The sequence below is a fragment of the Lynx canadensis genome, chromosome C1 (assembly GCF_007474595.2).
Source record: "Lynx canadensis isolate LIC74 chromosome C1, mLynCan4.pri.v2, whole genome shotgun sequence".
Taxonomy (NCBI): Eukaryota; Metazoa; Chordata; class Mammalia; order Carnivora; family Felidae; genus Lynx; species Lynx canadensis.
In genome coordinates this window covers 84,910,105-84,925,901 of record NC_044310.1, presented here as the reverse complement: position 1 = coordinate 84,925,901, position 15,797 = coordinate 84,910,105, and the positions used below count along the sequence as shown (strand labels likewise).

The following is a 15,797-nucleotide window of genomic DNA, read 5'->3' as shown; positions in this document are numbered from 1 at the left end:
GATCATGACCTGAGCTGAAATCAAGAGTCAGATGTTTAACCCATTGAGCCACCCCAATGCCCCACATGCTGTCATACTTAATCCTGATATACCATGGGTTGCCTTCATGAATCTTTACTTCTCTATAGGGTAGGTATTACTTTTATTCTTCTTTTAAAGAATAAAAGAATTTAACAATATATATATAATATGTATATTATATATATATTTTATTTATGTATTTAATTTTATTTATTTTTTATTTTATTTATGTATTTATTTATTTTATATTTATTTATTTTGAGAGAGGGTTCGCTGGGAGGTGCACAGAGAAAGGGAGAGAGAGAATCCCAAGCAGGCTCCACAACGTCAGCACAGAGCCCAATGTGGGGCTCAAACTCACGAACCGTGAAATCATGACGTGAGCAGAAACCAAGAGTCGTATGCTTAACTGACTAAGCCACCCAAGCACCAAGTATTACCATCATTCTTTGTTTACAGTGAAGAAACAAAGGCTCAGAGAGGCAAGTAATCAGCTTTGGAAAGAGCAAAGTGTCATTGCACCAAGACTGGAAAGAGATTGGGCCAGATTGTAGAGGATCCCAAATGTCCTCTGAGCAGTGATGGGTTATAATCAGTGTTCAAGAGAGATTTTCCTCATAGTTCTATGAGAGTCAAAGTAAGTTGTGACCAACAAAGAAATTATTATATTAGTCTGAGCATAAGACAAGAGTGCAAACAGAAAGAGGGGAATTGATGAGAATCTAGTCAGGTAAACGTGAGACTTCTGTGAACTATCAAAGGTGATGTGGAATTAAGATGAGTCATTTTTGGAGCACTTTTATGTTACAATAAAAGGTGTCTAATAAGACTTGTGCTGAGTTTTGCACTTTCAAAAATCATTAATTACCATAAATGTTAACATTGAACATCTGCAGAGTTAAGTGCCATATTTGTTGGTAAACTTCCATAGATATAGCCTGCTTCCTTTAGTATTCTTCATGCCTGAGAGTGAATTCTAACTTCTTACCAAAATTTTCATGTAGCAACTTTGACAGTTGGCCATCTCTTAACCATTCTTATCCTTATTGTCTGACTTTTTTCTGCCTCACCTTGATTGGACACTTATATTTGCAAATGTATCCAAGTTGTGTAACGTAACCAATGCTTGGCACTTGGGGTCTGAATATTTAGCCAGAAATAGATCAGTTACCTTATTAAGGCAGATGACTGCAGATACAGCATTTTGATCAGGTGATAAGGGATTATGTCCAGACCTAAATAGAGCAAGATCTAATGCTTTCTATAATCAGGTGGCAACTGATAATAGCCATGCTTGACCTATGGATGGATGATGGCAAGAACTGTGAAACCTTCAATTTTGAGGATCTTTGGGAGTTGTAGTAGGAAGACTAAGGGTGGAGTCTTAGGTTCAGTAATTTATGTGTTGTGTGATTTAGGGCATGACTTTTTTTTTTAATGTTTATTTATTTGAGAGAGAGTGAGCAAGTGGCAGAAGGGCACAGGGAAAGTGACAGAGAGAATCTCAAGCAGGCTCTGCGCTGTGGGGTCAATCTCACAAACAGTGAGATCACGAACTGAGCCAAAACCAAAAGTCAGATGCTTAACCAACTGAATCACCCAGGCGCCCCAAGTCTGAATTTGTTATTCCAACTAATTGGCTGTTAAGTTGAACCAAAATGGATTATGTACATAATAGCAACAAAAAACATAAAAATCAGTAAGAATTTCAGCAAGCTAAAAATTTTTTTTGGATGTTGTAGATGAGATTAAATACTGTAAATGCCAGTTCTAGTCACATTAACTTACAGTGTGAGTATACGTTTAGTAAAAATAGTAAGAGAATACTTTTCACATATGTAGAAATACTTAAGAAGAACAAAAGAGGGTACATAAAACAGGATTCTAAGAAAGGAGAGTAGGGGATTGGAAAGAAATAACTCTAAAAATATTAAAACAAATATTATAATAGTTAAATGAGTGAACGGCACAAATAATTTCAATAGTATATCCCAGAAATTAAATAATTGAAAAAGGAATCACTACCAGTCCATATTCAATTCATGAGTTTGGAATATAACAATTTGGAAAAAACCCAAGTAATGTCTCACCTCATTACTGGACACTGCTATAAAACACTAAATATTAAATCAGAAGAAAAAGCTTATTAAATTATTAAATGAAATTGATTAAATTTGAAGACATTGAAGAGTTCACAAAGATAAACATGAAAAGACTTGATTAAAGAAAAATCAAATGCTTTTTGTAAGTTAAACAAAATACTTCTAACCAAAAAAAAAAAAAAACAAAAACCCAAGGAAAATATTAAGAAAAAAACTGTAGCCAAAATGATAAAGTATCAGTATTCCTTAATAGTTCAGGCTAATACAAATGGAAAAAAACCCAAACTAAACAATGTGCTTCAGTTTATTATTTTGGCACATTGATCAGTTTGACAAATTCATTCATAAAAAACTATTTGATAGAAGTTTGGATTTCTATATTATTTTTTATCTGAGATAAAGAGATATATCTGCAGGAAAAATGAAGTATTAAGGCAAAGACTAAATGGATCAACTTTGGTCACTAGATGTTATTCTTTTTTAAAAAATTTTTAATGTTTATTTATTTTTGAGAGACAGAGACAGAGCATGAGCAGGGCTGAAACAGAGAGAGGGAGACACAGAATCCGAAGCAGGCTCCAGGCTCTGAGCTGTCAGCACAGAGCCTGATGTGGGCTCAAACTCTTATGACCTGAGCCAAAGTCAAGACGCTTAACTGACTGAGCCACCCCAGGCACCCCACTAGGTGTTATTCTTATATTATAATTAAAAGTGAAACAATCTTTCTGGCCACTGCAGGAAGCACACATCTACATTATATCAATCCTAGCCTATGGTATTTGCCTTTTAGCAAATCGATGAAAGGTAAATAAAAAGTTCATGGTAGAGTAAAAGGTTTCAAGAAGTACCAGGAAAGTGTATAGTTGCTAACCAATCTAATTATATATCAAGAATATGTTTTGGGGTGCCTGGGTGTCTCAGTTGGTTAAGCGCCTGACTTCAGCTCAGGTCATGATCTCACAGTTTGTAAGTTCGAGCCCCACATCACACTCTGTGCTGACAGCTCAGAGCCTGGAGCCTGCTTCAGATTCTGTGTCTCCCTCTCCCTGCATATGCTCTGTCTCTTAGAAGTAAGTAAAACAAAATTTTAAAATAAGTATGCTTTGCTCCTAATTTCAACTTGGCTAATTAAATACATTGCCAAACAGCCTAAAATTCTTCTTTTTTTTTCTGCCCTCATACATCCTGCAAAAAATAAACACCCAAAAATAAATACCCAAAATAAGCAAGCCCTGAATAAATGGTAGTGGCATCAAAAGATCAGTTAACTGGTAAATAATGGAATGAAAGTAAAATATAGTCCTTTAGAAAATATTTTTATTTTCTTGGCACACAGACATAAAAATGACATTTCTTACTAGATGTAGCAGTTGAAGACATATCAGAAATGGATTACAATTCACATAGGTTTTATTGTCCACAGATACGATGACAGGTCTAATGTTTCCTCAACTATCCTTGAAACATTAAATTATCACAGCATACTGGTTCTACTGGCAAACTTACTTCTCATGTTAAAGAGTAAGATTGATCTGGATTAGTGAGGAACAAGGCATAGAACCATTGCCGAAACATAATATAATGGTACATCATCCAACATCATTCAGGAATGAAGCATTCTATTTAGATGTTCTTTAGTGAAATGACATTTATGCCTCTAAAGTCTAAAACCATTATTTTAACTACCTTTGATAAAATAATGTCTAACATGCCTTCTTAAACTTAAAAAAAGATCATGCAGATTATCACAATGTTCTTCCCTAATATTCCTTATTGGATAACAACCACTTAATTTTCTAGTACAACATGATATCCTTAAAAATTACTGAGGTGGGGAATTGCCTTACAACCCAGTATGGTTATGTTTTAGAAGTTCTCAACTTGTTTATCTATCTATCTATCTATCTATCTATCTACCTACCTACCTACCTATCTATCTATCCATCCATCCATCCATCCATCCATTCATCCTATTTAATTGTCAACTGTTACTTCTTGCTTTTATTAAATACATTGGTTTTCAGTTATTTTTCTTACTATCTTTAATATAGAAGTTAAAGTAGAGCAACATAACTGCATCAACCTTTGATAACTAATGGTTTTCTCTCTCAAGGAATGTCATTCCTTTTAACTGCAAAGCTTAGAGAAAGTTATATATTGAGCAATGAAGAAGGAAGGGGAAACTTGGAAATGAATGTATTTATAGACAGTGATCAGATTAATATCACAACTCTCCTTAAATTTCTAGGATTTAATCTGCTTTAGGTTGGGAAACCAAAAAAGCAAGCTAGTTAAAACTATTTCTTTTTATTTTAATTTTTAATGTTTCTTTATTTTTGAGAGAGATAGAGAGACAGAGTGTGAGCAGGGGAGGGGCAGAGAGAGTGGGAGACACAGAATCCCAAGCAGGCTCCAGGCTCTGAGCTGTCAGCATGGAGTCGGACATGGAGCTTGAACTCCACAAACCGCGAGATCATGACCTGAGCTGAAGTCGGATGTTCAACCAACTGAGCCACCCAGGCGCCCCTAGTTAAAACTATTTCTAAAGTACAGTCCATTTTGAAGAAGACTGTGCAGTATACATTAAGTTACATGAGCTTTTAAGCATGGGTATTTGATATCTTCTGTATTCATAGATTTTTACTACCTAAAAGTTTTAGTTTACTTTCTTTTCTTATTTTTATTCTTAATCATACTTAAGATGGTTGGGTATGTTATCTTTAACTGAGAAAAGTATTACTGTACCATTATTTATTAGCTATAAATATACCACTGAATAATATTAAATAGTGATGAAAGGATTTTTGCAACTATTTTCTTTCAACTAAAAGTGTAACGATCTGATTTAAGTGTTTCTTGAGACAAAAATAGTAAACAATAAAAAAAATCCATCTAGAGAATAAGTATTATTCAAAAATATTAACTCATATAAATGTTAAAAACCTTTTTTCCTTTTATGACTTTTTGGATTTAAGGTCATGAAAAACTTTTCAAATGATTCTATTGAATTCAAGAGAACTACTAAATTCATATCTATATTTTTATTATACCAAGATTTTTCTCAGTGCTAAACTTGTCAATGTAGGTTTTAGTTAATAGGAAACTAGTATCTGCTATGATCTATCAATACATTTTTGCACACAAACTAAAAATAATTGTTAAGTTTTAGAAAATTAATATAGCATGTTTTTCTTTAAAGTTCTCATAAATATGCCCAACAATGTGCATTTTGAGAATGTGAACCATCTCATAGTAGGAAACTCGTACTCAAGATTAATTTTACAAAACTATTTTTAGGAAATAAATTCTTAAATGCTTGTGTTTTTTTATATATCCTATGCATCATTAACATAAGCAAATTATGGCATTCATTATATTAAAAACATATTAGTATTCTAGTGAAAAAAACCACACAGTGAACATCTGTGTTCTGAACATCCTTTCTGAACATAACAGTGTAGGTAGACAATTCCATGAGTCAATATTCAGTTAATATTTATCGAATGCAGTGTAGAAGGTGCTAGGAATAATATAGTAAAAGGTGAGAACATTAGTTAACCACAGCATAATCAATATGTATTATTACTGAAGAAAATATATACCACAATTTGAAGATACTTTTCCATTTCTTTCATTATTACATTCTAATACTTCATTTTCACTTATGTACAAGTGGAAGATTACATGACTTTTCTGTTTCAAACTCTGGATTTCAAACTCTTATTTCTAGGCAATTAAGGAATACTTCATGAATTCAAAAGAACATCCCATTGGTAATGATAGTTTTTCTTCCTGATTCAAATCAAAAGCTACCTCTCTGTACATTAAAAACAAAACAAAACAAAAGAAAGGAAAAAGACAAATCACTGTTTTAAAGTCTTACCTAATTGGGCATCATTATTATATAAATTAGATTTTTAAATAATTTCAGCCTGTGCATATAAACCCTTTATATTATATTTGATCTTGCATTCCATAATACAAGTAATTGCATACTTCATACATATCCATGAATCAGCTATAGTCTAAAGCGTTTCGAGAATAGTAGCAATTGACCAGGCTTGAGTTTCACAGCTGAAAGGACAGTATTGGCCATTCTCATTGGTCAGTTCAGGAAGTCCTTTCCAAGGGGATCTTAAGAAAGAAAAGACATTTATGAGATACAATCTAACACATCTTGTCTGGATTAACAAAATAGGCAATAACTTGGTGGTTTTCCTTGCTAGTACAGAAAAACAATCATATATAGTCATTTGCTACAAAATAAAACAGGATATTCTAAAGATCTATGTATAAGTATTTAGATTAAAAATTATTCTTTGATATTCAGTGTTTGGGATTTAAGACCTTCAAACACAAAGGATTCCTTTTATGTATTAAAAACAGGGGGTGCCTGGGTGGCTCAGTTGGTTGAGTGCCTGACTTCGGCTCAGGTCATGATCTCATGGTTGGTGAGTTTGAGCCCCATATGGGGCTCATTGCTGTCAGTGCAGAGCCTGCTTCAGATCCTCTGTACCCCCCCTCTCAGCCCCTTTCCCACTCTCTCTCTCTCAAAAATAAACATTAAAAAAAGAAAACAGAAGAAACTATCATTCTAAGCATATACAGAGTGACAAATATCCTCTCAGGTCTAATTTTAGTACTTTCAAATTAAGTTTATGAAATTCAAATTGTAATTATGTAGATTTTGACAAAATTATAAAACTAATATAGAATAATGAAGAAACGCTGAGAGCTATGACTAGGAAAATAGTGCCAATTAAAAACAAATCTGGTGGCACCTGGGTGGCTCAGTCGGTTGAGCATCCAATTCTTGAGTTTGGCTCAGGTCACGATGCCAGAGTTGTGGGATCGAGCCCTGCATCTGGCTTGCACTGAGCAAGGAGCCTGCTTAAGACTGATTCTCTCTCTCCCTCTGCCCCTCTCCCCTGCTTGCATTCTCTCTCTCTCAAAAAAAAAAAAAAAAAAAAAAAAACAATATGAATGTCTATACTAATCTCTCATTCTACTGAATAATACAGTTAGTATTTATTATGTTCTAATACTAAGTGACTTATGTACATTATCTCATTTAATGCTCACAGCAACCCTGAAAGGCAAGAACCATAATCACCCGTATTCACAGAGCAGGTAAGAGGTTTAGAGAGGTTAACTAATTATCAGGTCTTATTATCAAAACACAGTATTGTTTCCATATCAAGTTTCTTCTTCTTTTTTCTTTTTTTAACTTTATTTATTTATTTATTTAAGTAATCTCTACACCCAACATGGGGCTTGAACTTACAACCTTGAGATCAAGAGCTGCATGGTCTTGGAACTGAGCCAGCCAGGTGCCTCTCAAATTTATTCTCTTTTAAAAAAATGTTTATTTATTTATTGATCGAGAGAGAGAGTGAGAGAAGCAGAGAGGAAAGAGAAAATCCCAAGCAGGCTGCAGCTGTCAGCTCAGAGCCCAACGACGGGGCTTGATCTCATGAACTGTGAGATCATGAACTGAGCAGAAATCAAGACTCAGATGCTCAACTAACTAAGCCACCCAGGTGTCCCTCAGTTTTATTCTTAATTTTAGTGTAATCTCTTAAACATGAAACATAAAGTTAAAAAATCCAGAATTCTGTATTGTTTCATTTTTAAAGTTGGGTTATGGGAATGTGTTTGTTTCACCATTATAACATTGTAACTCATGGCTGTGTGAAGAGTGTATGTTACATTATACTCTTCTGTAGGCATTAAATTTTTCATAAGTATGGAAACATAATTCCCTTAAGTAAATATGGAGACAGTTTCGATAATAACTAATAATAATAACACCAGCTATGTACCATATTTAAAAAGCCATCACAGAGAAGTACAAAATATAGAAACTTGCTTCCAAGTGTTCAAGTTTCTTCCGAGTATAATGCCAAATTACTGAAGTTAGGTACCAGGGTATCTGTAATAGGCTGAACTGTGTCCTCCTCAAAATTCATATGTTGAAGTCCCAACCCTCAGTACCTCAGAATGTAAACTTATTTGGACATGGGGTTGTTACAGATGTAATTAGTTAAGATGAGGTCACACTGGAATAGGACGGGCCCCCAATCCAATTTGACTGGTGTCCTAGAGAAATTTGGACCAAGAGATGCACACAGAGAGAAAGTCATGTGAAGATTGGAGTTATGCTACCACAAGCCAAGGAATTATCAGAAGCTGGGAAAGAGGGCTGGGAGAGATCCTTCCCTAGCATCTTCAGAGGGAGCATGGCCCTAGTAACACCTTGATTTCAAATTTCTGGCCTCTAGAACCATGAGGCAATAAAGTTCCTTATTTAAGCTTTTCACTTTGTAGTGCTTTGTCATGGCAGAGTCAGCAAACTAATACAGTATTGAAATTAAACAAAACAAGCTAATAGAACCAATAATATACTGCTCACAATTGTTATGTGGAACCAGAACATGGAACATATACATACTGCTATAAAGAAGTCTTCTTTTCCTTCTTTTCTGAAAGAAATTCATTCCTCAAGTCATTAGGTGGGACAAAGGAGGTCAGTGACCACAACTGGGGAGGAGAGGACATAAGGGTAGTGGGAACAGCACAGGGTGGGATGCCAGAACCTGAAGGGTATGAAGAAGTTCATACCAAGGGTGGTAATGCCCAGAGCCCAGATGGTGCAAGGGGGGCATCCGCACATAAGTGTGGTCTAGTGTGGGATTGTAAGGCCCGAGAAGGACAAAAGGTCACCTATGTCTTGGGGCAAGCAGGGTGAGCCGAGTCCCCATGGTAGTGGATAGCACAGTGTGGAGAGTAGGTTACTCATGGCCCCAAGATCAAGAGTCGCATGCTCTTCTGACTGAGCCGGCTGGGTGCCCCTGGATAGCATAGGGTTTTTTATGAAAAGAAGAAAGCAACAATTTCAAATATTATAGGAATGTCAAAGAAGGGAACTGAAAGGAAGTCATGGGATCTGGGAACCTGAAAGAATCTTGTCGAGTGGCTTCACCAGAGTGGTGAGGGCAAAACAAAAGCCAGACTGAAGGTGGAAAGGGGTCAGAAAGCAAAAGGATTGAGGCTGCTCCTATAGGAAGTGAGCTGAGAAGAAAACAGAATGATAGGACAGGGCTAGAGGCAGGAACAGTATGAAAGCACTTTATTTTAGGATGGGCTGATATTTCTAGATTAAGAAGGAAGGATCAAGTGGAATACCAAGAAAGGATAATTACTGGAGCAAAGTCAGGACACAGGTGGGAGGGATGGGATCACAGGTAAAGTAGAAGAGTGATCCCTGCAGTGTAAGATACTCTTACTTTTCATGGACAAAAGGGGAAAAAAAAGAGAAAATAGATGCAAACAATGAGAAATACTGTGGCAACAATGAGAAATACTGTGGCAATAACTGGGGCAACAAAGGACAGAATATAAGAATGTTCATATCACACAGATTCAGTCTCAGTTTCTAGATGAGGTACAAGAATTCTGGCAGGATTGGGTTTTCTGTGACTACATCCAAGCTAATAAAAACAAACTGAAAAAAAAGAAAGCTTGACACGACATTCATGGTGATGATGGAAGTCCCTCATGCTCTTGTAATAAAGGAGAGAACATTAATGTTGTTTATGCATAATAATTCTGAGCAATAAGCTGTATATATACAGCCATACCTTGTTTTACTGAGCTTTGCTTTACCGCACTTTGTAGACACTGTTTTTTACAAATTGAAGGTTTGTGCCAACCCAGCATCAAGCAAGTCTACTGGCACCATTTTTTCCAAAAGCATTTGCTCACTTGGTATCTGTGTAACATTTCGGTATGTCACACAATATTTCAAACTTATTCATTATTCATGTATTTGTTATGGTGATCTGTGGTCAGTGATTATGACTTGCTGAAAGCTCAGATGATAATCAGCATATTTTAGCAATAAAATATTAAATTTTTTTAACGTTTATTTTTCAGAGTGAGAGAGAGTGGGGGAGGGGCAGAGAGGGAAAGACAGAATCTGAAGCAGGCTCTCTAGGCTTTGAGTTGTCAGCACAGAGCCTGACACGGGGCTCAAACTCATGAACCGAACTGCGAGATCAGGACTTGAGCCGAAGTCAGATGCTTAACTGACTGAGCCACCCAGGCACCCCAGCAATAAATTTTTTTTTAAATTTTTTTAAGGTTTATTCATTTCTCAGAGACAGAGAGACAGAGCGTGAGTGAGGGAGGGGCAGAGACAGAGGGAGACACAGAATCTGAAACACACTTCAGGCTCTGAGCTGTCAGCACAGATTCCAATGCGGGGCTTGAACTCATGGACTGCAAGATCATGACCTGAGCTGAAGTTGGACACTTAACCGACTGAGCCACCCAGGTGCCCCAATAAAATATTTTTTTTGTAATTTTTTTTTTCAACGTTTATTTATTTTTGGGACAGAGAGAGACAGAGCATGAACGGGGGAGGGGCAGAGAGAGAGGGAGACACAGAATCGGAAACAGGCTCCAGGCTCTGAGCCATCAGCCCAGAGCCTGACGCAGGGCTCGAACTCACGGACCGCGAGATCGTGACCTGGCTGAAGTCGGACGCTTAACCGACTGCGCCACCCAGGCGCCCCTAAAATATTTTTAACTTAAGGTATGTACATTGTTTTTTTTAGACATTATGTTATTGCATATTTAATGACTACTGTACAGTATAAATGTAACTTTGACATTCACTGGGAAACCAAAAAATTCATTTGACTTCCTTTATTGTGATTTTTGCTTTATTGAGGTGGTCTGGAACTGAACCCACACCATCTCTGAGGCATGCCTGTATTTAGGTTTAATCTAGAATTTGGGAAATTAAGCTAGCTTTCAACTATCTTTGTATCATCTTATAAAGACACATAACTCTGACACTATTTATCTCCAATAATTCGGACAAAGGAGGTGACAAATGGGTTTGAGATAACAGTCAAAAGACCAACCTTGATACTTTATTTATTTATTTATTTATTTATTTTTTTAAATTTTTTTTCCAACATTTATTTATTTTTAAGACAGAGAGAGACAGAGCATGAACGGGGGAGGGGCAGAGAGAGAGGGAGACACAGAATCGGAAACAGGCTCCAGGCTCTGAGCCATCAGCCCAGAGCCTGACGCGGGGCTCGAACTCCCGGACCGCGAGATCGTGACCTGGCTGAACTCGGACGCTTAACCGACTGCGCCACCCAGGCGCCCCAATACTTTAATTATAATAAGTATAATAAATATAAAAACATGTTTACTTATTTATTAAGAGAGACAGAAGGAGGGGCAGAGAGAGAAGGAGAGGCAGAGAAAGAGGGAAGAGAGAATCTGTCAGTGCAGAGCCTGACACGGGGCTCGATCCCATGAACCATGAGAGCATGACCTGAGCCAAAATCAAGAGTCAAATGCTTAACCAACTGAGCCACTCAGGTGCCCCTATAATAAAGCATTTCTGGAAATTATTTATTGATATATCTTTATTTTTTTATTTTAAGTTATTCTGATTTTATTTATTTTTTCAAATTATTCTACATTTAAAAAGTTTTAACATACAGTGTTACATTAGTTTCAGGTGTACAACATAATGACCCATTCTATACATTTCTTGGGTGCTCATGAGGATAAGTGTACTCTAATTCTCTTTATCTATTTCACCCATCCCTCCACCTACCTCCCCTCTGGCAACCACATAAATCTTTAAATCAGCTAACTCAAAATGCCCAGGCTGAGAACTTTTAGTTTTTTTTATTTATTCTGTTCTAACCATACCCAAAAATATCCATGAAATTGAAAAAATCAGACTATTTGACATGTATAAATCACACAATATCAAGTCTTCAAATCAAAATAAATAACAACCTAAAATAATTAAAAGAAGGTGAAATTACATCATTGAATTTGTCATGTTAAATAAGAGTAAAGCTTTCAGATTTAATTGGGGTACCTAGAGTATACAGAAACTAATTCTAGGAGCTGTTATTTACCTAATATCTAATAAATTGACTAAATACTGTTATGGGAATTACATGCTGCCCAACAACTTACCTCTCAAGGTGAACATAATGCCGGGAAAGAACATTTTTAACCAAAAACACAGTCTTTGCATTAGCCTCTGGACCCATCAATTTGGAAAAATATAATTTTGCACGAAGAAAATAGCCAACTGGCCATAGCCACTCCTAAAAAAGATGATTTAAAAGTAAAGGAAAAAAAAAAAGAGCTGTGAATATTTATAAAGTTATTTGAAAAATAACTTAAGCTGAAAATTCTGGAAAGAGAAATGAAATTCTTACAGGTCCTTGGTGATAATTGAAACCTTTAGCAAGATTGTAGTTGTCATTGTCTAAGGCGTTGTCATAAATACCACAGTAAACCATATCACTGCAAAATTATTGAAATTTAGGTTAGAAAAAGATCAGACATTACATAAGAAAGATTTTTCAATAGCAGAGGTAAAAGAAATAATCAAGTTATTTTGTCTTCCAAATCTATTAACCTTAGATTAGTATATACTGGGCTCAGAATGTCTTTTTTTTACAACTCATTTTAAAAGATTTGTTTGTTTGTTTATTTATTTATTTATTTAAAAATTTTTTTTCAACGTTTTTTATTTATTTTGGGACAGAGAGAGACAGAGCATGAACGGGGGAGGGGCAGAGAGAGAGGGAGACACAGAATTGGAAACAGGCTCCAGGCTCTGAGCCATCAGCCCAGAGCCTGACGCGGGGCTCGAACTCACGGACCGCGAGATCGTGACCTGGCTGAAGTCGGACGCTTAACCGACTGCGCCACCCAGGCGCCCCTATTTATTTATTTTTAAGTAAACTCTCTGCTCACCATGGGGCTTGAACTCACAACCCCAAGATCAAGAGTCACATTCTCTACTGATTAAGCCCAGCCAGGCACCCCCAGAATACTTTAATACTGTGTGAGGGAATGATTAACAAATACTTACTGGCTAATACAAAAAAATATAAAGTATTCAGGTATCTTGCCTTCAAGGAGTTAGTCTAACACTAAATATTGGTTAAATTCAATTATTTCACTAAGCTTCTAATACACTTATTATAATTAAAATATATACAAAATAAATTAACAAACATTAAAGAGATTTTATTAAATATAATATAAATATTATATATTGGAAAGATTGTTTTAAAAAAATTTTTTTTTAACAATTATTTATTTTTGAGAGAGAGAGAGGGGGGGATAGAGCATGAGTAGGGTAGGGGCAGAAAGGAAGGGAGACACAAAATCCGAACCAGGTTCCAAGCTCTGAGCTGTCAGCACGGAGCCCAATGTGGGGCTCGAACTCACAGAGTGAGAGATCATGACCTGAGATGAAGTCTGACACTTAACCGATGAGCCACCCAGGTACCTTGGAAAGATTGTTTTTTAAACTTCTCCAGTAAGTTAAAGTAATTAAAATTAGTACATTATCATTACAAATAGTAATTAAAATTAGTACATTAAAAGTACTAATTAAAAAGTAATTAAATTTAGTACATTATCATTACAAATAGTAACCAAATGGACACAAAATTTATACACAGTTATAAACTAAACAAAGTATTACAAGCTTATTGTGACAAATACAAGATAGTTATCTATACTCAGTTTAATTATTACTTTTCTTTTTTTTTTTCTTTTAGTGAGAGACAGAACTTGCCACCTGAGTAAGCTTATTTATTTATTTACTTATTTCAAATGAGTAGGCTTTAACTGTGGGTTTTAGTCTTGATCATTGGTTTGTAACACGTCTGAAAATGTGGAGAACACTTCAGAATATGGATAAGCACACATACAAAAAGTCTGCATCTCAAGATTGAAATGAGTACATAGTAAATTAGGAAAATTCTACAAAGGTGAGGGTATTATATAGAAATGGAACTCTGTCACCTATTGATATAGAAAGCAAATTAATTTTGGGCATCAAACTTTAAAGGAAAATCACAGAAGACAAACAGGGAGGCCATTAGAAACTCAAGAAGAAACAAAAGTTGGAAAAGAAAAGAAACGTAAAATGACATAAACACATAATCATAAAGTAAAAACAAAATCGGTTATTGGTTAAAATAAAAATAGTGGGGTAATTACACAGAAAGGATGGAAATGGTTGGTGGTGAGGATAGAGTTAAATCCTCATCTGTTAACACAAGAAATAACCAAATAGTGTCTAATATTTAAAAAAAAAAATCAAGAAACAGGGGCACCTGGGTGGCTCAGTCGGTTAAGCATCCGACTTTGGCTCAGGTCATGATCTTGCAGTTTGTGAGTTCGAGCCCCGTGTTGGGCTCTGTGCTGACAGCTCAGAGCCTGGAGCCTGTTTCAGATGCTGTGTATCTCCATCTCTTGGCCTCTCCCCTGCTCATGTTCTGTGTCTCTCAATAATAAATAAATGTTAAAAAAATTTTTTTTTAATAAAAAAATCAAGAAACAACTGCATACACACATTATTTAGTAATATGGGAGCAGGGATGCCTGGGTGGCTCAGTCGGTTGAATGTCTGACTCCTGATTTCGGCTCAGGTCATGATTTTGCAGTTTGTGAGACCGAGCCCCGAGTTGGGCTCTGTGCTGACAATGCAGAGCCTGCTTGGGATTCCCTCTCTCTGCCCCTCCACCACTCACACTTGCTCTCTCTCTCTCAAAATAAATAAACTAATCAAAAATTAAAAAAAAAAAAGAAATATGGAGGGAACTGCTAGGGGTAATAACTTGGAAAATTTTAAAGACTGTCTTTGAGGAGACAATATGTCTATACTTCCAATGTTCACAATAATCATGTATTACTTCTACAATTAGAAAAAGTAAACATTAGGAAATATTCATGACATATTAGTTTTATAAACATAAAACTTATTGATTATTAAATATAGGACAAGCATTGTGAACACTGATGTTTAATGAAGATACAGATGGTGTTCTTAAAAACTCAGTTTGAATACAATTTTAGAGTTTACTGACAAGCAAAAAAATTATGGTTGATGCAATATAAACATCAACAACAACATTCTTTTTTTTTTTTTTTTTTTAACATTTTTTTATTTTTGAGAGAGACAGGGACAGAATGCGAGTGGGTTGGGACAGAGAGAGGGCGGCACAGAATCCAAAGCGGGCTCCAGGCTCCGGGCTGTCAGCACAGAGCCTGATGCAGGGCTAGAATTCACAAGCTGTGAGATCATGACCTGAGCCGAAGTCGGATGCTCAACTGACTGAGCCACCCAGGCGCCCCAACAACAACATTCTTTTTTTTTTTTTTTCAATGTTTTTTATTTATTTTTGGGACAGAGAGAGACAGAGCATGAACGGGGGAGGGGCAGAGAGAGAGGGAGACACAGAATCGGAAACAGGCTCCAGGCTCTGAGCCATCAGCCCAGAGCCTGACGCGGGGCTCGAACCCACAGACCGCGAGATCGTGACCTGGCTGAAGTCGGACGCTTAACCGACTGTGCCACCCAGGCGCCCCAACAACAACATTCTTAATACTTACACTCCAACGTACTTGGGGTTCCAAAGTTTTCATGCCAAGATTAAATATAAATATAATTATATATTAAATATAATATGAATAATATTCTTAATATTTATACTGCAACTTACTCTGGATCCAAAGTTTTCATGCCAAGGGGACCAAGCAATTTTTTTTCTGCAATCTCCAAAGCTTTCCATGCCTTTTCTGCAGTAAAGAGCTCAGGGGCCT

The 15,797-nt window shown here is 36.2% G+C and overlaps 1 protein-coding gene across 1 annotated transcript in view; it reads right to left on the bottom strand.

Annotated features, from left to right (window-relative positions):
• Window positions 1-4,806: 4,806 nt before the first annotated feature.
• Window positions 4,807-15,797, bottom strand: part of AGL (amylo-alpha-1, 6-glucosidase, 4-alpha-glucanotransferase) — an 83,534-nt gene continuing 72,543 nt past the window's right edge. Inside the window, exons 31-34 of the mRNA XM_032594343.1 lie at window positions 15,698-15,795; window positions 12,389-12,476; window positions 12,141-12,274; window positions 4,807-6,257 (exon numbers count right to left, since the gene is read on the bottom strand). Coding sequence (XP_032450234.1) covers window positions 6,149-6,257; window positions 12,141-12,274; window positions 12,389-12,476; window positions 15,698-15,795 — 429 coding nt within the window. The 3' untranslated portion in view covers window positions 4,807-6,148. The remainder of the gene's footprint in view (window positions 6,258-12,140; window positions 12,275-12,388; window positions 12,477-15,697; window positions 15,796-15,797) is intronic.